Below are 23,297 nucleotides of genomic sequence, written 5' to 3' on the forward strand. Positions count from 1 at the left end.
ACGTCCAACCTTGAGGCAGATGGGCTACAGCAGCAGAAGACCACACCGGGTGACCCTCCTGTCAGCTAAGAACAGGAAACTGAGGCTACAATTCACACAGCAACACCAAAACTGGACAATAGAAGATTGGAAAAACGTTGCCTGGTCTGATGAGTCTGGATTTCTGCTCCACATTCAGATGGTAGGGTCAGAATTTGGCGTCAACAACATGAAAGCATGGATCCATCCTGCCTTGTATCAACAGTTCAGGCTGCTGCTGCTGCTGGTGTAATGGTGTGGGGGATATTTTCTTGGCTCACTTTGGGCCCCTTAGTACCAACTGAGCATGGTTTAAAGTCCACAGCCTACCTGAGTATTGTTGCTGACCATGTCCATCCCTTTATGAGCACAGTGTACCCATCTTCTGATGGCTACTTCCAGCAGGATAACGCTCCATGTCATAAAGCTGGAATCATCTCAGACTGGTTTCTTCAACATGACAATGAGTTCCCTGTACTCAAATGTCCTCCACAGTCCCCAGATCTCAATCCAATAGAGCACCTTTGGGATGTGGTGGAACGGGAGATTCTCATCATGGATGTTCAGCTGACAAATCTGCAGCAACTGTGTGATGCTATCATGTCAACATGGACCAAACTCTCTGAAGAATGTTTCCAGTTTTGTTGAATCTATGCCACCAAGGATTAAGGCAGTTCTGAAGGCAAAAGAGGGTCCAACCCAGTACTTTCAAGGTCTACCTAATAAAGTGGTCGGTGAGTGTATATATTTTGAGATCTTACATTAAAATGTTAATTTTCTTTGTTTTGAGTCATTTTCAGTTGGATTTGTTTCTCTGTGGTTTCCGTCATCCTTAAAAAGAGCAGCTAGAAATTCATTGGAGGAATTATTGTTGGGGACATCCTGCTGTGAGGCTGGGTCTCCTTTTCTTTAGTTGACTTTTCAGTTGAGTTATTTTTTGTTGATTTTCTTGCTTCTTTTTTATATTTAACACTCTTTTAGCTCTGAGTTAGTTTTTCCAACCTTTTTGCTTCATCCAGCACAAGTGAAGGATGCACAAATCCCTGTTATGGGCAGCAAAACAAGGTGTTAAACTACACCCCCACATTGAGGGGAATTCAGTTAGAGAAAATTTTAGCTGTTATAAGCAGCAGGAACTGTACACCATTCCCCCCACTCTCTGCTCCGTCTCAAGGTCTAATCTACAAAGCAAATTGCTCTAAATGAAATTCAAGCACAAGAGCGCCCACAGAGTTCAGCAGCAGTTTTAGACCTGACTCTGACGAGCTGCCAACCTCACCCTGTGCAGGCCGGAGCTGCCCTGTGTCTCATCCTGATGGTACTTAATTGTATCCATGTATGTGATGTGCTGGATGGAGCTAAGTCCTCAACAACTAATCTAGGAAAAGATACAAGAAAGATGCATATTTCACAGTTTATATTCAGCTCACTTCTGGAGTGAGGTTTCAAAAGGCAACTCTTTAGATTAAATAAGAAATACATTAATCACTCTGCTGAACTTCAAAGTAATTCATCCCCTAAATATGATAATAAGTAATTCAGAGCAATATTATCAGACTTTATGTGCAGACTGTAAAACATGATCATCTCATCAAGTTTGAATTGTTGTTTTGATCACTCAAAGGTTAAAGTGCAATATCTGCTACAAACACAGTGGTGTAGTTTTCACCTGCTCTCAGCAAACGGTAGATATTTCCCTGTTTCAACACGGAGCTGTTAGCACCAGTGTGATCTGTAATGAGGCTCATTTGAATGGAAGATGCTCTTTTTTTAATTAAGATGAATCATTAAAATGCAAAGACCCCTGATGCACAGAGATGTTATTTACTCTGCAGCTTTTCTGTGTTTTCCACTGTTTTCACAGGCCTTTTGAAGTGAACAATGTAGTTTTAGGTCATTTACAGTTGTTGAGCGGGCGCTAAAGCTGCACAAATGGTAAGTTTGCCCAATTAATTTCAAAAATATAACATCAAAAAACTATCTTCTTTTTTGTGCCTTAATACTAATAAAAACAAATATATGAATTCCATGCAAAAAAAATACTGTTTACCAATGTTTTTTCTGTCAGTATTTAATGAACTCAATTTAAAAATAATGCAAAAAAAAGAAAACGCAAAAAAAAAAAAAAAACACTGCACATTGGCAGGGTCTACTGCTATTCTAAAACATAAAGTGAGCCCAAGAATAACGATGACATTTTTTTTCTAAAAGGGTTTTTTTTTTGAACTTGTGATCTCCTCCTTTCTACTTTTACTTGTGTTATTCTTTCTGTTTACTCACACCCTGTGGAAAGAAGCGTGGAGTTAAAACCTTATTAAAACAGCCTTACAGCTCCCCTAATGAAAAGGCTAAAAACAGCTCTGACTCCTTTTTTCAAGGAGCAACATAAAAAGACTCATGACACACAGTGAATGGGCTGAGAAAAAGTCACTTTAATCCACGTCCTGAAAGTCTGCTCAAAGAAACATTGTGAGATTAGAGTTTGGCTGACCTTTTGTCATCTTATCATGTTAGCTTTGTGATCCTTTCAAGTGTGGGATTTTAACAGTGAGCAAGCCGTCTAACTGTTTCTCCACTGAACTGTGTTCAACATCGCCTTAAAAGCTCCAAAGTGCCCTGCCGTCACCCCCCACAATCAACTGTTTCTGCTTTCACTCATCTAAACTTTTCAATCTGAGCATCATCTCATGCTCCTCAGGTCGATATCCTCCCTTGAACAATTGATCCAAAAAGCTACAGCACGACTGTAAAACAGGTCAAGTAAGAAACCCACATCACTCCCATTTTATTCCACTTACAGTACATTTTAAGATCCCTGTTTAAACTTATAAAGCTATCCATGATAAACCACATACCTACATCTCAGACCTGCTCCATCCTTACTTCACCAGTGGATCCCTCAGGTCTATAGGGCCATTTCTATAGCAGAAATTTTTGCAAATGTGTGTGGAAAGTTATGTCAATAAGAGATTGATAAAGTTCAAGCTAAAAGCTAAAACACGGGCTAATCTGTTTGTGCTAATGCTCATTCCAATCCACAGTCAGCAGTTATTCTGCAGTGGTCTGTTCAAACTTGAGAGTCTATCAATAAAATAAAGAGTGAGGTTACGTTAGCTCTGATTGGTAGATGACTGGCAGGACAGAACCAGAATTTACTAAGATTAAAGGACATGTCATAAAGCGTGTCAGTTGCACTAAATACTGATGGCTCCTTAACTAGAGTACAAATTGACTAAGTTTGCTGTTGTCATGTTTTAAACAACAAAACTATGTTACTGTTGATAAATATCTTACCTTGTCACATTGTATCTGCTAAAAAGTTGTCTTGATAAAAGAAAATTTGTTTTGAGCAGATCTCCATTCCTTTCCCAAACGAACACACACCTCACTAAAGGGGCTGTGAAGAGTTTGAAAGTGATTTTGAAAAAGTCTCTCTTCTAGATATATGCCTGACTGTAATCCGCACTAAATATGAGATTATCAGCGCCAATATTGCTGGTTACAGGTTATTTTAAACAGTTACTTCTTAACTTTCTGATCGGGTCAAGCAGGACTAGAGTGATTTACAGCACGTCTTAGTCTCTACAACACCACGCTGGCTGACAAAGTTAAGTAGAGAGAAGAGATAAAACACAGAGATCTGTGTTTTTCTCTGCTGGGATTAATTTTGTAGTGATGGTGGACACTGGAGCCTAACTGTCAGACAGAAAAAGGACAGAAGAGCAGAAGAAAGATAAACAGGAGAGAGATAGAGCATGGGCTAAAGGCTAAAACATGAGCTAAACTGTTTGTGATAATGTCCATTTCAACCCACAGTCAGCAGTTATTCTGCAGTGGTCTGTTCAAACTTGAGAGTCTATTAATAAAATGAAGAGTGAGGTTACGTTAGCTCTGATTGGTAGATGACTGGCAGGACATAACAAGGATTCACTAACGTTACACATTACAGACATGTCTTAGAGCATCGGGCTGAGTAACAAACAGTTTACTTGTTGTCATGTTAGCCCACAGATATGTCAGAGCACTGGGCTACGGATGTCCCTTCAAATAGCCAGCTACTACAACGTTTGCTTGATGTCACGTGTCAAACCGTAGCTCTATGTAACTGTTCTGATAAAATCCTTACCTCAGCACATTGTATCCAGTAAAAAGTTGTCTTGAACAAAGAAAATTTGTTTTAAACTGATCTCCATTTAATTCCAAAACAAACACACCTCACTATAAGTCATTTATGACAGTGTGCGGAGGCTCCAGACCACAAGGTGGCAGTCCATTTTAAACAGATCCTCCTCATATGTGTAAATCTGATAGTGTATTATTAAAAAATGGCGTTTTTGTATGATTACAAAATGTACATTATTTTCAGTTTTAAGTTACCTTACTGTTTCTTTAACGCAGTTCACCGCTTACCTCTGTACCATTTCAAGTTTTTCATTGGCAGTGTTGGGAAAGTTACTTTTAAAAAGTAACTAGTCATAGTTATAGTTAGTGCTGAGAAAATGTAATTAGTTGCTTTACTAGTTCCTAAATTATAAAAGTAACTAGGAACTAGTTACTTTATTTTAGTTTACTTAAAAAAAAAAACTTCAGAGGCACAGTAACAGACAGGCCAGCTTTATCATTAGTGACTAGTTTCTTTGTCGTGTGTTTTATGGTCAGGTGTTTTAAAAGACTGGCATCGCTGGATTTCAACGTGGATAAACGTTTCTGCCCTGGGCAGAGTTTGCATTTCACAACAATGTTTTTGTCGTCTGCCTTTAACCTCCACGAACTCAAAATAAAGGTTGCACTTCCATCCTGCAAAGCTGGCACTGCTGCCTTCCATTGTAGATGGTTGTGAGGTACTCGTCTGCTCGCTGCTGCTCATCTTGTCGTGTTTGATAACTGTGCGTGCGCTTGATCATACTCATGTCTGTGTGTGTGTGCAGCAGCATGGGCCCGCCCAACTCTATTTCTGATTGGCTTACCGTCAGCAGTTCCCCTGTGTGAACCAATCATCACTATCACTCGCTTTCTCAGCAGCAAGATTCATGTTAGTGTGAGAGCTCACCGCTCCTCGTCCATGCGTTTGTTAGAGGAGGAGGATGAACGGGGAGTGCTTCATTATAACGCGACTTACGAAACTAACGCACCTATTTAATTCAAAAGAACTATAACGGCACTACAGAATGACAAAAGTAACGCGTTAATTTGGAAGTTACAGAGAAAAGTAATTTCGTTAGGTAACGTAACGAATAACTATCGTTACTTCCCAACACTTTTCATTGGACTTGCTCTAATATCAATAAAAACTGGAAATTTTGGGGTGTTACAAAACTCTTGATAGGAAGAGTCAATTCGCATCATGTGAAGAACTTTGTAGTTTTGTTCTGTGGAAGGACTTAATTACTCATTTATACACCCAAACTTCCTTACCTTGTGGCGAGGGCGAGGAATACGTGGCAGTCTGTAAGGCTGTTTTCTAGCCAGCCGCCGCTCCATCACCCAGTAACAGTAGCAGGCCAACAGAAGAGTAGCCAAGAGGATGGAGAGCTTCGCCTAAAGAAGAGGAGCAGAAACAAGAGGGGGGTTTAAGGTTGAAGTACAGAAGATGTTTTCTCTCATATAGAAGTCACTTAAGAAATAACTCCACATGTTGTTTTCAGACACAACGTCATACCCTCATTGGCAGGTGGGACCAGAGGTAGACGACGAATATGGCGATGGCCTGAAACCAGTGATAGATGGTGTAGACAATGTCCAGGCGTTCTTTCTCCTCAGCATACAGCATTCCAACCAGAGCTGGCACAAACACAGAGAGGTTCAAGCTTCAGAGTGTAAGGTGTGTAAAGCGTTAACAAAGAGCCAGCACAGATAAGACTACAGCTCTAACTCACTGCTGACACCCGTCTTGTTCAGGGCAGTGCCAAGTCCCCACAGCACAGAGATCACCAGCAGTGGACCCTCATAACCTTCGTGTTCCTTCCCGATAGAAAACGCCATAAGAGCCACCAGCAGCACTCCATGCACTGCAGCGCCCCCTGCCAGGCACAGCCAGCGCGGCAGACGCAGGAGGCAAAGGGAGAGGGAGGAAAATATGGAGCAGGAGAGGCCGTAGACCATTACCAGGAGCCACAGTTTCTTCAGGCCCAGTACACACACTCCATATGACTGTAGAAGGAGACAGAAAGTTGTTGTTATTATGATCTATGTTAGCAGTGCAAGTAAAGGCTGATTAACAGCACAGTAGCTACCAGGGAGAATCCAGTTATGGCGAACAGCATTTCAAATCCGCTGTAGACAAAGAAGGGACAGAGCAGTCGCAGCCGATAGTCTCTCAGGTGTTTGAAAGGCTGCTGGAAGATGTTTCCCCAGCCAATGCTGCGGAGGTCGATCTCTTCTGTGGGCCGGTACGCGGCACTGCACAGCAGCAGGAACTGTGGGTCAGAGGAAAACAGCACGGCATTCGTTTTCAACAAGTCTGAATGATTCTCATGTTAGTGAGTGATTCACTGAGGACGGAGATTCAGCTCAGTGTAAAATATAACCTGTAAAGTTAAACAGTCTGGGTGAGTACTCAGCATGGTTACATTTTGAAACTTTTCAAGCTAGCTGCACTCAAAAAAGGAACTTTGGTGTTTGTTCAATCAGCATAAATAAAACATGTAGCTTCTACTAGATTATTTCATGTTCAGTGGTTAAACATGATTAAAACATGTTGTTTCGGCATGATGTGCAAAATTGTTAAAACAACAAAATCACTTTATGTTAACTCAACCTAATTGGTTTAGGTAGCAATCCCATCTGCAACACCTCTCCAGAGCAGGAGGTGGCAGTAATGTGCAATAGGCCCTATTCATCAGAGAGCAGAGCCAGAGGATAACCTGCACTGTAAAAAAGTCTGTCAATCAGTTGAAGTGATGTAATTTTTTTATCAATCCAACTCAATATTTAAGTTAAGGTTTCCAATGTATTTTTGTGGATCATATCAACTTGAAATTCTGTGTTGCTGCAACTAATAAAAAGAAGTAGTTGGACCAACTTAAATTATTTAACATGGATTTAGTTGTGATCTCTTAGGAAATTTGACTAAATTCTACTTTGTGTATTTGAGTTACAACAACAAATGTTATTAATTTGAAATAACTTAAAGATAAGATGTACATTAAGATTAAATAAATTATCTAGATCTAGATAAAGATATTGCGTGCAACTGCTAAAATTAATAAAATTGGGTAAATTCAACAAAACAGTTTTTTCAGTGAACTAATAAAAAGAAGTAGTTGGACCAACTTAAATAAATTGCTTCAATCAGTCACGCCTAAATTAATTAAGTTCTTTGAAATAAAATTAACAAGTTCAATTAACACAACTTAATACGTCAAAAATTAAATATTTTAATTCTTTTCAAATCAATATTTTGCATTAATCCAACATAAAGTTTTAAGTTGTTTCAACTCAATAATCTGCAAAACCCAAAAGGAAAAACCATGGGTGAGGAGGCAACACTGTGGATATGAGACCCTGATGCACATTATGATACCACGCAGGGACCACTGCGCTGGCTAGCTGTCTGACTGGCTGTCTGTGCTCCACAGCATAGGCTACTTGGCTGTGCCCCATGGCATTGGCTGCCTGGCTGTGCTCCACGGCAAAGGCTGCTTGTCCTGGCTGCCTGGCCGTCTGTGCTCCACGACAGCGAGGGCTCCAATTAAAATACTCTCTCAGTAATGGTAATTTGACTATAACTGAAACAAAACCCAGTTTGTCATTTCTCATCATAATTTCAGCCCATCAGCACATCTCATTTATTAACATATAGAATATTAAACATGCTTAAAGGTGCACAGTCCATGCCACAGATAGCAAGTCCATGCCATGTGGAGCACAGAAAACCAGTGCCATTGGCCGGTCATCTTAGTGTACAACTGGGTCTAATATCCACTGCACTCCCTCCTCACTCGCGGTTTGAAATGAGTCAATTCAATAATTCAATACAATTTAGTTCGATGAACATGGGTTTAGTTGTGATCTCTTAGGAAATTTGACTAAATTCTACTATGTGTATTTGAGTTAACACAACAAATGTTATTAATTTGAAATAACTTAAAGATAACATTTACATTAAGATTAAATAAATTATCTAGATAAAGATATTGCATGCAACTGCTAAAATAAATAAAATTGGGTTAATTCAACAAACAGTTTTTTCAGTGTGTCTAAATCAATCTTAAAGAGTGTTTTCTTTCTCACTGCTTATTTTTGTCTCATCAAAAGTGTATGTCTCTCAATTTGTTTCCATATTTTCTGACAGCTGCTTTGAAAATGTTGAAATACTATTAGTTAATCATATACCTCTCATCAGTGTAAGGGTAGGTTTTTTTAATAACAATTTAACAGCTGTTCCTGAGGGGGAAAAATCATCTTTAAGTTTTATTTTCCTTTTTTTAAGGTTTGCAGAAAGGATTTCTTCTAGGAAGCTGCTTATTACACCAACCTTAAAACTTTGTCTCTATGTGGTATATCCTAAGAAATTTTCTCATCAAATTTAGGCCCTGTTTACACAACAACGCTTCATCTGAATACACTAAAACGCTGTGAAAACGCAGTGAAAAAAACCTGCATTTACACAGAAACGCTGATGGACTGAAAACGCTGTAGTAAGCATGCCAGGCCTGTAGCTGGCGCTACAACTGTCTTGTCCAGAAGCCGCTTTTGGGAAATCTCCACCGAAGTAGAGTTGAGCTGATCATCTGGTGAATTGGGGAATACTAAGTTAAAATGTGGAGCAACAGATGCTCATGTTGTATAAAGACAGTCAGCAGATTGAGCAGCACAAGCACAACATGGTAGTTTATGACGATCATAACAACGGTACTGTTGTCCTGTTGTATGCGCGCGAGGCAGAGTGTGACGTCAGCGTTTCCACTGAAAACGCCGGCTTACTGTTTACATGGCAACAGTGTTGCCAGACGTACGATAATGATCGTATTTGTACGATAATTTAGCCCTCTGTACGATCAATAATTCCAAAAAAGGCTAAATGTAAGATGATTAGACAATTTTGTGTGGTTGTTACAGATCTACCCCAGTCTGACTGAGTTATTTGTAAACCCTAAATGCATCTTATATCATGTGACGTTTCCAGCCAATCATAGTTTGAGTGTCATTCGTCTCAGAACGATTGACAGCCAATCATGCTCATAGGAGCTCAGACAGTCAGGAAGTCTCTCGTCAGTTGAGAGAAAAAATGAGCACCGAAAGAAAGGACGAGGGTGAGCGGGAGCCGAAGCGGAGGGCTGATAAGTAATTGTTTCAAGGGTGTCAACACAAAAGAACCTCTCATCGTGACCCTTAGGAGGCTCCAGAGATTAATGTGATGAAGTTATCTTGAAGAAGATGTTAATTTGAAGACTACTCTTTTGAGAAAAAGTTAATGCTCCCGTCTAAAATGAATTTCACCTGGAGGACACTTAACAGAGTGATCAATTGTGACTTTCGCCCAACAATAAGGCAGTTATTTTGATCATTATAAATTTTTTTGATTATTTTGTTGGGTGTACCATAATTTCCCCCAAAATACGATAATTTTGAGACTCTGGTACGATAATTTTATATTTCCCATCTAGCAACGCTGCGCGGCAACAGTGTTGGGCGTATCAGAAAAATCCCACTCTGGAGGCCGTTTTCAAAAGTTTGCGTTTGAGGTCAGCTGAAACGCCATTTCAGTGTAAACGCGAGGCTGAAACGCAACAAAACTTTTGCGTTTCACTCTAAAACCATTGTTGTGTAAACGGCCCCTCAGTGTTTTTATCTTGTTTTCAGGATCCCCTCTTTTGCAGTGCGGTATCACTTTTACCAAAACAACCGATAACAAATTACTGATACCAACACTAGTATTCAGCGCTAATAGTTATGTCACTTTTTGTGTGTTTGTGTGTGCATGTGTGCTTGTGTGCAGGACTGTAGTCTTACGATGAGCATTGCGAGGAAGGCAAAGCCCATGAGCACACTCTCCACCTGGATGAGCGTCATGGAGCGAGGCAGCTTATCCAGCACGGTGGTGTTGAATCCAGGGATCACTCCACTGATGTTTGCTCCTGTCAGAAGAAGAAGAAGAAGAAGAAGAAGAAGAAGAAGAAGAAGAAGAAGAAGACGAAGAAGAAGCAGAGTCAGTGATGAAAGAAAACCAGCATGTTCAGTTCAGAACAGCTGTGGTCGTAGCTAAATGAATGACTAACAGAGCAGCAGTCTGAAATAAAACTCCATGTGTGATTGTGGTTTTGTGTTATGCAGAAGCTGTTTGTGACCATGTGGTGTGAGAAGTTTCACTCCTGTTCTTGTTTACAATAAAAAAGAAGCATTGCCAGGAAAAACATTTCAGCTTTAGCAGGAGTGTTGCACTTTCTGTTCCATAGTAGCACCTTGCTGCCCACTGAAGCACAGAAGCCAACAAAGATACTTCCACTTCATGTGAACTTAAAAAGCCTGACATGAAGAGGATGGTGAAAAGAGTGAGGTCTTGTTTCTGCTGCTAGGGAAATAAAAAGAAACCGTTTCACATTTGTCATTAAAAATGAGGTATTGTCAGTATATAGTAGAGTCAAAGAGCTGATCTAGACTGATGAGACAGGATCTTAATACACACAGCTGAGGTCAAAATTCTAAACTACCCCGATGCTAACACTCAGCAAGGTCTGTTATTTTAATGCTGAACAGCAGCATCCAGTCATTTGTTCTAATTCATAACACTTCTCTGACTCATTTCCAGATAAGCCCATTCTTCAAAACTTTCAAGCTCCAACAGATCTGATGGTCTTCTGGCATGGATGGACCCTGGTCTTCAGTTCAGGTTTTCAATCTGATTTAAGTCAGGGCTCTGTGCAGGCCAATCAATAAGATTCATTTTGTTTTTTGTTTTTTTGTTTGTTTGTTTGTTTTTTTTGTTGTTGTTGGGTTTTTGTTTTTTTTTGGAGGGGGGGTTCTTCACTAGGACCCCTATATGTTTTGGCGGCTCATTGTCATGGGGTCATGGGCCAAAGCCACAACCCAGACCCAGACCCTGTCCCAGTTTTGCTGCTGACTGCTTCAGGTTTTCTTTCCAAATCTTCACATATCCTTCTTCTTCATGACTTCAACATTGAGGAAATTCCTACTTTCAGTCTGGGCCCTGAAGCATCCAGCATGGTACTCCAACCACAGTGTTTAATTGTAAGGATTTTTTTCTTTGGGTTATACGCCTCTCCTGCTTCAGGTATGATTAATCTTTCTCCAGATTATCCTTGGTGTCCTTCAGTCTGCTGGCTTGAAGATGTCTCTCTTGCGCTCTTCAGTAGAAGTGGATTTTTCTTGGTCTGCATCCTCCACAACAGTCTGCTTTACAGACCGTCTTCTTTGACACTTAGATGGTTTCTGACTCGGTAAAGTCTAAGTCATGAACTCATGTAGTTTAGTAGCTGTTCTCAGCTCATTAGAGGTACACATCTCTCTTTCTCTAGTTTTCTTTCCAGAGTCCAGTTTCAAATCTTTTCCCACCTCTGTCTGATTTGTTCAGTACTGTGTGGCTTTCTCTTTGAATATCTTGATGATACTTCTCACTCCATTTCTTGACACTCCAAAATGTTGTGTTCACTTTATAACTCCTTCTCCTGCTTTGTAAGCAACAAAAATCCTTTTTAAAGTCTAGTATAAAGTGATTTCTTTTGTTGTGGAATGATGCTTTCAGCTCCAGTGACAGGTTATAACCTGAGCTGAGATTTTTAATGTGTGTGAAATGTAGGACAACCCTCAGTCTGAACTGGATTGACTGATGATTACGAGCCCCATTACAAGTTAAAGCACATGATTAAGCAGCAAAGTGGTTTGTGCTTTGATTTAGTAAAAAGGTCATTTCTCAAGGAGGCTGATAATTTATGACTGATAGTTTTTATTTTTTAAGACATAATTTTGTTTCTGTGAACAAAGTAATGGGAGCATCCAAAATAGAACTAAGATTTTGAAAAAGCCTTGTTGAAAATTCATTGATCTGTATAACAGCACTCAGGACGTTTTGGGGAAAAAAATAAGCAATTAATTCATTAATTAATTAATTGATTAATTAATTAATTAATTGATTAATTAATTAATTAATTAATTAATTAATTAATTACAAACATAATGATTCATGGACAGGCTAATCATTTTGACCTCAGGTGTCTGGTGTGTGTCTGTAAGGACTGGCATGTGGAGACAAATGGACATTTTCCTTACCGCAGGAAGTGACGCTGGAAAGAATGTGATCGTTTCCACGCAGGTGTTGGTTGAGGAAAAAAACCATGGGGAACTCCGCAAAGACAAAACTCAGCTGATGAAGAAGAGGAAAATACAGTTACTGATGCTCATTTTTTCCTTATATTGACAATAAACTTAAGCAAACTCAATGAAGAAGTGATCACCAAAGACTCACATGGAAGATGATGTTGAAGACTGACTGGAAGACGATGATGTAGCTGTGGCAAACCCCCTTAGGAAGCTTCCTCTGCTCCTGCACGTGCTCGTCCCTGTAGTTGGCGTATTCATAGTACTGCTGTGCCATCCTGCATGTGTTAACATTCAGAAAACAGACACGACACATCAGCATCCTCACTTCTACGTGCACATTTGTGTGTGGATGAGAGCAGCCTCCTTATTTTGAGACCATTCAAAGTGCTTCAATATGACGTGTCACATTCAGCCACCAACACATGCACACCATTCAATAAAATCTCTATTCCAATTTTCTGACATACATGTGCCACTGTGCAATTCAAGGTTAGATGTTTCGCCAACATATAGACACAGCCTGCCCTTGATCCTCTCAGTCATTAAAAGTAGATGTAGGTACAGGAACTTTGTCTCTGAATAAACCTTCAAACAGCAGCAAACATGGAAACATTTGTAACATTTTTTTTCAGGATTTTAAATATGTTTCAATTTTTCTGATACAAAGAAGTTGTACAACACTTGATGACAGTCTCGCCCGTAGTGTCTGAGATTCATTTCATTTGAGGATTTTAATTTAGCATACTGCTATTAGGGATGGGTACTTTTCACATTGGAAGTACCTGGCAATTGGTGCCAGTACTCAACGGTACCAATGTTCAGTACTTTTTTGTGTTTATGTTGCAAAAAAATATTAATTTGTTTTATAATAAAATGTTGGTTTTTTTTCCAATTTTACATATTTATCCTTCAATATAGAACCTTGTAATGCTTTGTTCATGTTCAGCATGGAAAATCACCTAGTCTTCCACTCCCTTACAGTCATAAGGATGCGTTCAGGTACCTAAACATGGTACCTTTTGATTTTACATGAATCGATACCCGGTACTTTTGACAGAATTGGGTCAGTACCTATAAAAGTACCTAATTCGGTACCCATCCCTAACTGCTATAAGCACATGTCTCCAATGAATGCCTTCTAAATGTGAAACTAACATCAGAGTAGCTACTGAATTTCTCTCCAGGATAAGTTAAGTATTTTTAATTGTGATTCTGATAAATCCTCTGCAGGAATACACCGTCTGTCTGCACTCAAACAAAGCTCTGTTTATCCTCGTACCAAAGCTTGTCTTGTAAAAACATGGTGGTTTTAATGAGTCTTTAAATACAGAATTCATTAGAAAATAAACACAACAGGATGACAGTTGTTATTTAACTGGCAAACATGAGTCAGACAAACAATGGTGTAACCCTCTGAGGTGCGGCTCCAACATGACTGATCTGAACATAGTTTGAATAAAAATAGTCCAGGCCAAGGCCGGTTCATTTAACATCTGCACTCTTAGTGCCCAAAGCAGAAACAGGTTGCTGTAGAAGAGACTGTGGTTGGAGTAATACAGCGTGAAAGTAAGAGAGACATTTTGTAGGTAGCTTCGGACAGTAACCCCAAGACAGAAATTTACCAAATTCAACCATAAACTGTATTTTTATGACCAGTACTCCAGTGTAAAAGTTTCCAAAGGCAACTGCGCTGGAGTCTTCAACACAGCTTCAGAAACCCAAGAAATATTAAAGTTTAGCAAAGCCTGAGAGCTGCCTGTACTCTGCACAGTCTCTCACAGAAGAAAACCAAACTTTAAAGGAGCAAATCAGTCTGATAGAGTCGTGGTCCCCAATTGGGGGGCATTTAACACTGATGGTGAAGGGTCATATAATGTCTTCCAAAAGCAAAAGCCATTAACAAATGCATATTTCATCCATCGCTGTAAAATATAATTCATCTGGAGTCAAGAAAACCATGGAAACAAAAATATTTGTTTTGTACATTGTTTTGTTGCCACTGACCACTGAGGGGACTGCGCCCAGGTGGAGGAGCTGACCTGTGTGAGTTCAGTGCGCTGACTTGATAACATGTTATATTTTAACAGATGTTCAGAGGCTGGTTCAAAACAAGATAAGAGGAGAAAAACATACAGTCCTCTGTTTGCAGATGCTCAGCATTAACATGAGCTGGTCTAGTTTAATTAGAAAAACACAAGAACACAAAAGAATAAAAACAAGAAGGTAAAAGAAAAAGATGATAAAAGTAAAGATGAGAAGGAGAGGAACAAAAAGGGTGGGGAAAGAAAAAGAGATGAAGATGTGGGGAAGGAAGCTGGAGGAGGTGGAAACGTGAAAAAAGGAGCAATAAGAGAAGAAAATAAAAGGTGAAAACAAAAAGAGTCAAAGAAGGTGAAAAGAAAGTGGGGAAATGGAGAAAAAGTGAATGTGAAAGTGAAAAATAAGGCAATGAAGAGGAGGATGGGGGAGTGAAAAATGACTACAGCAGTCAGATGGACGCTCGTGTTGTTTGCCTGTGTGACTCATGTGGACAAACAGGGAACAAACGTTCCTTCAGACCCCGTCTTTACCCACCTCCCCTATTCCTTTCAGTTATTACATTTACTTTTGACATAGTTCAGATATTTAGAGTAACACTTTTTCTGCATGTTTTAAAATGTATTAATGTACTTTATGGGCTGTAAAAAAAAATACACTGAGTGAAGGAGTAACATTTAGGACAAAAGGTACTTTTCAAACAGAAACACATGTGAATAAAAAGAAAAGTGCAGCACAAACACGAGACATTCAGGAGCAAGGGGCAGCAGAGCGTTACCCATGATTGTAAATGAAATGCTGTGTTAAATCTGTGAATAAAAAAAACAAACAAACATTTTTTAAGAGTTCTATTTATTGATTGATTGATTGATTTTTTTAACCCAAAATCAGAAAAAATAATGGTTACTACATGTGTCAAGTGTCAGTGAAAAAAATAAAAGGTTAAAAGTACTCCGTCTTTTATTGCTGTTTATTTTTGTTTTTGTTTTTTTTTTCAAGATATTTTGGGTTTTTTAATTCTTTTGATTGAAAAAAGAGAGGACAGGATGGAGCAGGAAACAAGGCAAGAATTAGGAGTGACATGAGGGAAAAGTACCACAGGCTGGATTTAACCTTTTACACTAGGCTCCCCTATTGTGGTGTTCACAAAAACAATGATTATATTGATTTTTCCAAATGTCAGTTGTCTCACCTAACAATTTTTTCTGTTTTCACACCAACTTCAGAATAATTTAATATGTGGGACCTAATGAAAATATTTGTTGTGTTCTGACTGTGGGTCAGTAAAATACTGCTAGGAAACATTTTCCTTCATTGAGAGTTTTCAAAAAGCATGAGTTATATGAGCACCATCATTTTTACCACTCTCATTAATAACGTACATTCAGCTTTACGCTTTAAACCCACAGGCCACCTGTTCAACTGGCCCTTAAAGCAAATATTGAATCAGCAGCAACTTCATAAATGTGGACACAATCAAGACGAGCTGTTCAAGTTCAAACTGAGCATCAGGATGTGGAAGAGAGGAGATTTAAGACTTGGAACATGACATGACTGTTGGTCTGAGTGTTTCATAAACTGCAGATCTACTGGGATTTTAACCCACAACCATCTCTAGGGTTTAGAGAGAATTCGGGATGGGTACCGAATAAGGTACTTTTAAAGGTACCGACCCAATTCTGTCAAAAGTACCGGGTACTGGTTCGTGCGAAATCAAAAGGTACCCTTAGGTACCTAAATGCACCCTTGAGACTGTGAGGGAGAAGAAGAGTGGGCAATTTTCCATACTGGACATGAGCACAGCATTATAAGGTTATACATTGAAGAAGCAATATGTTAAAATGAAGAAATATATATTTCATTGTTAAACGAATTGATGTTTTTTACCACATACAGCCAAAAAAGTACCAAAAAGTGGTACCGTTGAGTAACGGTACCGATTACCAGGTACTGGGCATTGGTACCGTATCGTTTCAAATGTGAAAGGTACCCATCCCTAGAGAGAATGGCTCAAAAAAAGAGAAAATAAAAGTAGATGGGCTACAGCAGCAGAAGACCACACCGGGTGACCCTCCTGTCAGCTAAGAACAGGAAACTGAGGCTACAATTCACACAGCAACACCAAAACTGGACAATAGAAGATTGGAAAAACGTTTCCTGGTCTGATGAGTCTGGATTTCTGCTCCACATTCAGATGGTAGGGTCAGAATTTGGTGTCAACAACATGAAAGCATGGATCCATCCTGCCTTGTATCAACGGTTCAGGCTGCTGCTGCTGGTGTAATGGTGTGGGGATATTTTCTTGGCTCACTTTGGGCCCCTTAGTACCAACTGAGCATGGTTTAAAGTCCACAGTCTACCTGAGTATTGTTGCTGACCATGTCCATCCCTTTATGAGCACAGTGTACCCATCTTCTGATGTCTGATGTCTCCATGTCATAAAGCTGGAATCATCTCAGACTGCTTTCTTCAACATGACAATGACTTCACTGTACTCAAATGGCCTCCACAGTCACCAGCAAGGTTATATTAGTTAACTAAAACGAAACTAAAAACTAAAACTAAAACGCATTGCAGTTAACTCAAACTAATAAAAACTAGAAAAGAAAAGTTATCGTTTTTTGACAATATTTAGCCTTTAGGATTTAAATTAATATGACACATTTTCTTAACCAATTTTACGACAGTTTTCGGCAGTTGTCAGCGCCGTACGGCACCACTATAGCGACGTACCGGGACATGATGGTTTACTGCACTTACAGGCTGTGCGCTGTGCTGTGACGAAACGTAGTGGAGCAATAAATCAGAGCATCTGTAATAGTTTAATTGCATGTAAGTCTGACTTTAATTATATCTGAGTCTGCCTTTACATTACAGAGTCCAAGTTTCTGATTATTAAAGCTCATATTATATTCTTTTAAATAATTTATGTTATTTTTAATTGATATATGTTAACATTATTTTTATATATTTCATATCTATATTTTTTATATTAAGTTTATATTATTTTATTTTTATTTTTATGTATTATTCTATCATTATGTTGGACTTGAAAAAAAACAGTATTCCAGAATATTTACTGACCTTTTTAAATCCTGCACCTGGCAAATAATTTATGAAAAAACTAAAACTAAACTGAAACTAAACTAAAACTAAGCCTTTTTGCAAAAATCAAAACTACATAAAAACTAGAATGCCCTCTCTAAAACTAACTAATACTAAGCTATAGTGAGAAAAACAATGTCAAAACTAACTAAAACTAAACTATGCTGACAAATCCAAAACTATTATAACCTTGGTCCCCAGATCTCAATCCAATAAAGCACCTTTGGGATGTGGTGGAACAGGAGATTCTCATCATGGATGTTCAGACAACAAATCTGCAGCAACTGTGTGATGCTATCGTGTCAATAAGGAGAAAAACCTCTGAGGAATGTTTCCAGTACCTTGGTGAATCTATGCCACCAAGGGATAAGGCAGCTATGAAGGCTAAAGGAGGTCCAGCTCAGAAATAGCATTGTGTACTTAACAAAGTGGTCAATGACTGTATTTGTTCAAACAATAATAGTAATGTGACATGATCTGAACGAGTTAATATTCAAAGAAGTTGGATCAAATGCTTGTCTTTTCACTGCAGAGGGTGTAATAAGCTGAAGTTTGTGCTTTGGTCTAATTGAAATGCAGTGAGTGTACAACAAGACGAGATCTCAGCTTATTATGCCGCTCCACCTTCAGTCTGCTCTGACGTCGTAAAGGTCAGGCTTCAGCTCTGAATGAAATACCCTCAGCCACCCACTGCTCCACAGTGAATTCCTTTTTCTTACCTAGTGATGTAATTCCCCAGGGAGGCCCAGAAGGGCACAATGGCCACACCAATAGCTACCGCTGAAGGTACCAGGGTATAGTAACGCTCCCAGTAATTGGTTGAGACGAAGAGTGCGTAGATTCCAGAGGCTAGAAACATCATCCACTTTGTACCAAGAAACCTGGCAGTGAGGAAAATATGGAGAGTAACAAGGCTGAACAAGAACAAATTGGTTAAAAATAACTGTTTTATTGAGCAGGAAGTGTTATTCATATGTCCACCTGATGAGTATGGGGGTGTACAGCAGGCCTATGATGGGTGTGACGTTGATGCCCATGAGCATCTTGCGATCGATGTCCTCCAAACCGAGGTTGCTGTATTTCACCTCCCGGTATGTCATGTCATAATGGAGGATGAGCTGCATCTGCAGAAGGCCTGCAGGAAGTAAAACCACTCAGAACTCAAGAACAAATCAAAGCATGTGTGCCAGCGTCTTCTTTGCTCATTTAAAGACACTCACCCATGTACACACTGTACACAATCATGGCTCCAAAACTGGCTGCAAGAACATTTTTTATCACTCCCAGTCTCTTCCTCCTGTAGTATTTTCTCTCCTCTTCCTCTTCATTGTACTCAGCCGGGGGGGCTGCCAGAAATTCTTCCACCTGCGATGAAAAAAAGTCAGCTCGAATGGCATCTGAAGAGGTGGATTTTTATCATGCAAGGTCACTGAAAACAGCTCACCTGGCCCTGCACGTCAGCCTCGTGACCTCCATTCAGCAGTTCATTCAGGCCACCATTAGGGGGAGCAGCAGGCTGATCTGGATCTTTCATCAACGCTTCACAATCAGCTGCCTCCATCTAGTGTCCAAAACACAGAAAACAGGCTGGAACGTTGGTTCATTTACCATTCAACAAGCATCCAACCAAACAATGCCAGAAACTTTGACTTTTTAGAGTCTGTTGGATGTGGTTACATTTGGTTTCAAACAAAAAAGAGGTGGTAGATGGGAAATCTAGCTGGATTTCTGTCCACTGCTAAAATATTGGAGGCTGGGGGCTGTATGAAGATGAACCTCAGGCCACGATAGGTCCTTGAGTTTAAATGGAAAGCTGGGCTAATAAGATTTGTCAGTGCTCATGTCCCTTAAACCCCTTTGAAACTGGATCATGCTTGATGTTGGGTTTTATTTTGTCCTTCGAGCTTTTTACAGTCACAAGACAGTTTGTGAAGTTTACATACGTACTTTCTAAAAACTTGGTTCCTTTTCTTCTTAAATGAAAAACCACAGCATACGAGAGCAAGAAAAAAAAGAGGATATGAGCCCGGACATCATCACACATTGAGCGGCTCACAGGCCTCAGTTCAGTTCACTGACTTTCTCCAACAAGATAAATGTCAAGCATAGGGGAGAACAGGGTTGGTTGTCACACTTTTTACTCTGGTGTGAATTGCTCATCATCAAAACATGTTTTAATAGACATTCCTACATTAAGTTGAAGCATAAAGTGTCTGCTTGAAATGTGTATCACTCTCATTTTCCAACCCGTAGTAACAAAGAGGTAATTAAAATTCAAAGATACTCTGGCACATTGTGACTATCAACCTCATCACAGGGATGGTTGTCACACACTGTGGGGTTGTTTGTCACAATGTTATTTCAAAAAAGGAAAGAAGGCAGAACTACATTTGTAAGTTTAATTGCGTTGACATGTTGAGTAATACATAACTTAATGCTTCTTAAAATGAGCAAGGAACATGAACAGAAAACACCTATTAAGCCTATAACTTGTACATATGTGACCACCAGTCCTGAAGAGAATGTTACGAACAACCCCGACAGGAATTTCTTGTTAGCATAATGGTTAGCAAACAGGGCCGCTCCTGGCAAAACCGGGGCCCAAGCAGTATTTCTTTCTGAGCCCCCCCCCAATAAAAATTTAAAATGCAATTACTGCAAATATGACTACAACTGATGCTGTTGATTTGGATTTGATTTGATGATATTTCTATGACTAGATATAGTGATGCCAATATTTTTACATTTTGTTCTTAGGTTCTATATTCCTACACTGCTGTTTGCTGCTACAACACTGTAAACTTCTGTACTGTTGGTTGCTTAAAGGATTATCTTAATTTATCTTATCTGATCTTATATGATTGTTATAAATTAAAATCACAAAGAGATTGTAAGATTATTCTACACCCCCCCCCCCCCAAAAAAAAAAAAAAAAGGAAAATTAAATGGATCAATAAATTAAATTAAATTAAAATTAAATTAAATTAAATTCCTGCACTTAATGGCAACACGTTGCTTTGGACAAAAGCGTCTGCAAAATGAAACTGTAGAACTGTAGAAGAGATGATGATAACTTCCATTGATAGCAAAGATTGATAAGCTAAAAAAAAAAAAAACAGAGCCAACATATCATCACCATCTTATCAGTCAACCATTCTTTTTTCAACAGAGGTGAGTGTGTATGCAGTTCACAAGACCTTCAATGCACAATGATCAGAGCAGCTGGGAAATCTGATCTCCAGTCCACATCTAGGCAGAAGTATCCTCTCTGCTGTTCCATGATTAGCAGGCTAGCAGCTGGGGTTTATTCAAGTGAAGCACAAGCTTCTTTGTGTTTTGACTTTAATGTTTCTCTCGATCTTGGGGCCCTACACACAGCGCGTGTTCTGCATTTAGGGAGGGGAAGCTAACAACAGTGTAACAACTAGTTGGCTAGCTAATAACAATCTAAACCGTATATTTCCCTGCACACAATTTGAGGGTAATAATTGTTGTGTAAAAGCCAAGAAGAAAAATAATGTGGAGCTAAATATTTACAATTTGACATGAAGTTCAGCTGTCTAAGTCTAGAGGAGACTATGTGGGTGAGCTCCAATCCCCATAATGTGAATTGCCACACTACAGTATTGGAGACAGCGCACTCTGGTGGCGAGAGGCGATGAGCGTGAGAACCAACCCCATTCTCCCCTACTTATGGTTTAAGCACAGGGCCATTGAATTTATTCTGAATATAGGGTGGTCTGCCAATTAAATTGCTCTTATCACGCAAGTATCCTGTTTAAAACTCGTGTAATGTGCCTTTAAGGATAAACGGCTCAGTGATTTTGCTGTCTGACAATAACCATAACATCTGTCACTGAGCCGATTTTCACACCCATCACAAGCCGTAATTTAACATGCACTGTAGTATTTCAGGCAGAGTTTAACTCTGCCTAAGAACAAAAGTCGTGTTTTTAAACTCTCTCACACACCTTGGTTAAATAAACACACCTCTTTTTTTCAAAGTGTAGATAACTTCAGTGTCACTCACCATGTCGCTCGCGCTCCTCGCAGACACCAGAGGTGACCAGCCGTCCACCTGTGAGGCAGAAACACTCAGCTCACCTCTGAGCTCCTCATGTGCTTCCCCTTTCCGAGGCACAACAGGGCATAAATAAAAGTTTCACGAAGGAAACGAAAGTCAGTAGTTCCACTTCCTCACTCCAGTCTGCTTCACTGTTCGTCTTAAAGGTACAGACGCGTTTAAAAAATTCACGGTCAGTTAAGGCACTATGAGGACTTTAGTGATCTTAAAATAGTTTCAACTTTATTAAGTTTCCTGTTCACGATCAACTATTTAAATTGAGATTATCAGCACCAAAATTGGTTGGTGAAGGCTGCTCCACCATCTGTTGGCAGGTCGGATTTTCCCAGGGGAACATGAATCCATTTATTACACACAGAGAGAAAGTCCCCATGACTACAAGTTAGCAGAGGGAAGCAATATCTTTTTTTTTTTTTTAACTGCTGAGCCCTCGGTCAGATAGTGACCCCCATTATAACAGAGGAATAAGTGACTTTTGCTCTGTGGCTACTCAGTTACTGCGGTGTTGAACATGTTAATCTAGATACTAGTGGATATTTGTTGTTTGTGGAGTGATTACTGTTAGCTGTCTAAAGGAACAGTTCAAACAATAGGGATGCCTCATGTTAAGATAATTGCTATCAAGAAGAAAACCCAGTCGCATTTGGAGCAGTTTTCAATTCATACAAAACTTTATTTTTTAAACAAAAAAATTGAGAATGCAAGTTCAGATTGCAATTGATTTTGTTCAATCTAAAGAAAGCAAAGATTTAAGCAGTTATCAAATTATTGAAGAATTCATTCCAACCATACCATACCAACTTTATTTATAGAGCACTTTTAAAAACAACCACAGCTGTAAACAAAGTGCTGTATAGGTTGATCAGAATAAAATGATAATAACAGATAAGGAAAAACAGACACGGAAAAGAAAACATTGTAAAAACATCTAAAAGCAAATAAAAACAAATAAAGGGGAATAAAAGAAAATCAAAGGGAATAAGATCGGGCAAAGAAACTAAGTGTTGCTGAGGTTAAAAGCCAAAGAATAAAAATGGGTCATATGACACTTTTTAAAAGTGGACAGTGAAGGGGCCTCTCTCTTCCCACAATCAGGGAGTAGCATCAGAGAAGGCCCTGTCCCCTCTGAGCTTCTTACTGGACCTCGGTACCTGCAGGAGCAGCTGGTCGGCCAACCTGAGGGACCTGAAGAAGCTCAGAGAGGTAAGGTGGGGCAAGTGTGTAAACATTTAAAAACAAATAAAGAATTTTAAAATCAACTCTAAAAGTCACAGGCAGCCAGTGAAGTGAAGCCAGTACAGGGCTGATGTGCTCTCTTTTACGTGTACCAGTTAGAAGTCATGCAGCAGCGTTCTGGACTAGCTGCAGACAGAGGAGCAGGGACTGACTCACACAAGTGCATTACAGTAAATGTGATGAGATAAAAGCATGGATCACTGTTTTAAAGTGTTGCCTAGACATAAAAGATTTGACCTTTGCCAACCGCCTTAAGTGATAAAAACAAGACTTAACAACAGTTTTAATTTGGCTGTCTAGTTTAAAATCACTGTCCAACTTAAGACCCAGATTGGTGACAGTTGATTTAAGATATACTTTTAGGGGTCCAAGATCGACAGAGGTGGGCTCACAGGGGCCACTTGGTCCAAACACCATAACCTCTGTTTTCTTCTCGTTACAGTTTAAAAAGTTCAAGGGCCAACCAAGATTTAATGTCTTCAAGACAAGCAAGGAGGGGTTTGACTGAGAAGCCATCTTTTGCTTTTAAGGGCACATA

General features: G+C 39.4%; 1 protein-coding gene across 2 annotated transcripts in view; it reads right to left on the reverse strand.

Annotated features, from left to right (window-relative positions):
* unc93b1 (unc-93 homolog B1, TLR signaling regulator) overlaps positions 1 to 21,639 on the reverse strand; it is a 33,893-nt gene extending 12,254 nt beyond the window's left edge. Inside the window, exons 1-12 of one of the 2 annotated variants that reach the window (XR_012599839.1) lie at positions 21,470 to 21,639; positions 18,884 to 19,000; positions 18,660 to 18,804; positions 18,421 to 18,574; positions 18,159 to 18,320; positions 12,443 to 12,572; positions 12,247 to 12,340; positions 9,973 to 10,097; positions 6,252 to 6,434; positions 5,895 to 6,168; positions 5,678 to 5,799; positions 5,434 to 5,556 (exon numbers count right to left, since the gene is read on the reverse strand). Coding sequence is in view for 1 of the 2 variants with exons in the window: in XM_074693294.1 (XP_074549395.1) it covers positions 5,434 to 5,556; positions 5,678 to 5,799; positions 5,895 to 6,168; positions 6,252 to 6,434; positions 9,973 to 10,097; positions 12,247 to 12,340; positions 12,443 to 12,572; positions 18,159 to 18,320; positions 18,421 to 18,574; positions 18,660 to 18,804; positions 18,884 to 19,000; positions 21,470 to 21,472 (1,632 nt within the window). In the remaining variant the exon portion in view is untranslated. The remainder of the gene's footprint in view (positions 1 to 5,433; positions 5,557 to 5,677; positions 5,800 to 5,894; positions 6,169 to 6,251; positions 6,435 to 9,972; positions 10,098 to 12,246; positions 12,341 to 12,442; positions 12,573 to 18,158; positions 18,321 to 18,420; positions 18,575 to 18,659; positions 18,805 to 18,883; positions 19,001 to 21,469) is intronic. The other variant, XM_074693294.1, reaches the window with a different exon arrangement.
* Between the last annotated feature and the right edge of the window lie 1,658 nt (positions 21,640 to 23,297).

Source organism: Halichoeres trimaculatus, unplaced genomic scaffold (assembly GCF_033239565.1).
Source record: "Halichoeres trimaculatus isolate MK-OKI-2021-1 unplaced genomic scaffold, fHalTri1.1 fHalTri1_scaffold_2, whole genome shotgun sequence".
NCBI classification, from domain to species: Eukaryota; Metazoa; Chordata; class Actinopteri; order Labriformes; family Labridae; genus Halichoeres; species Halichoeres trimaculatus.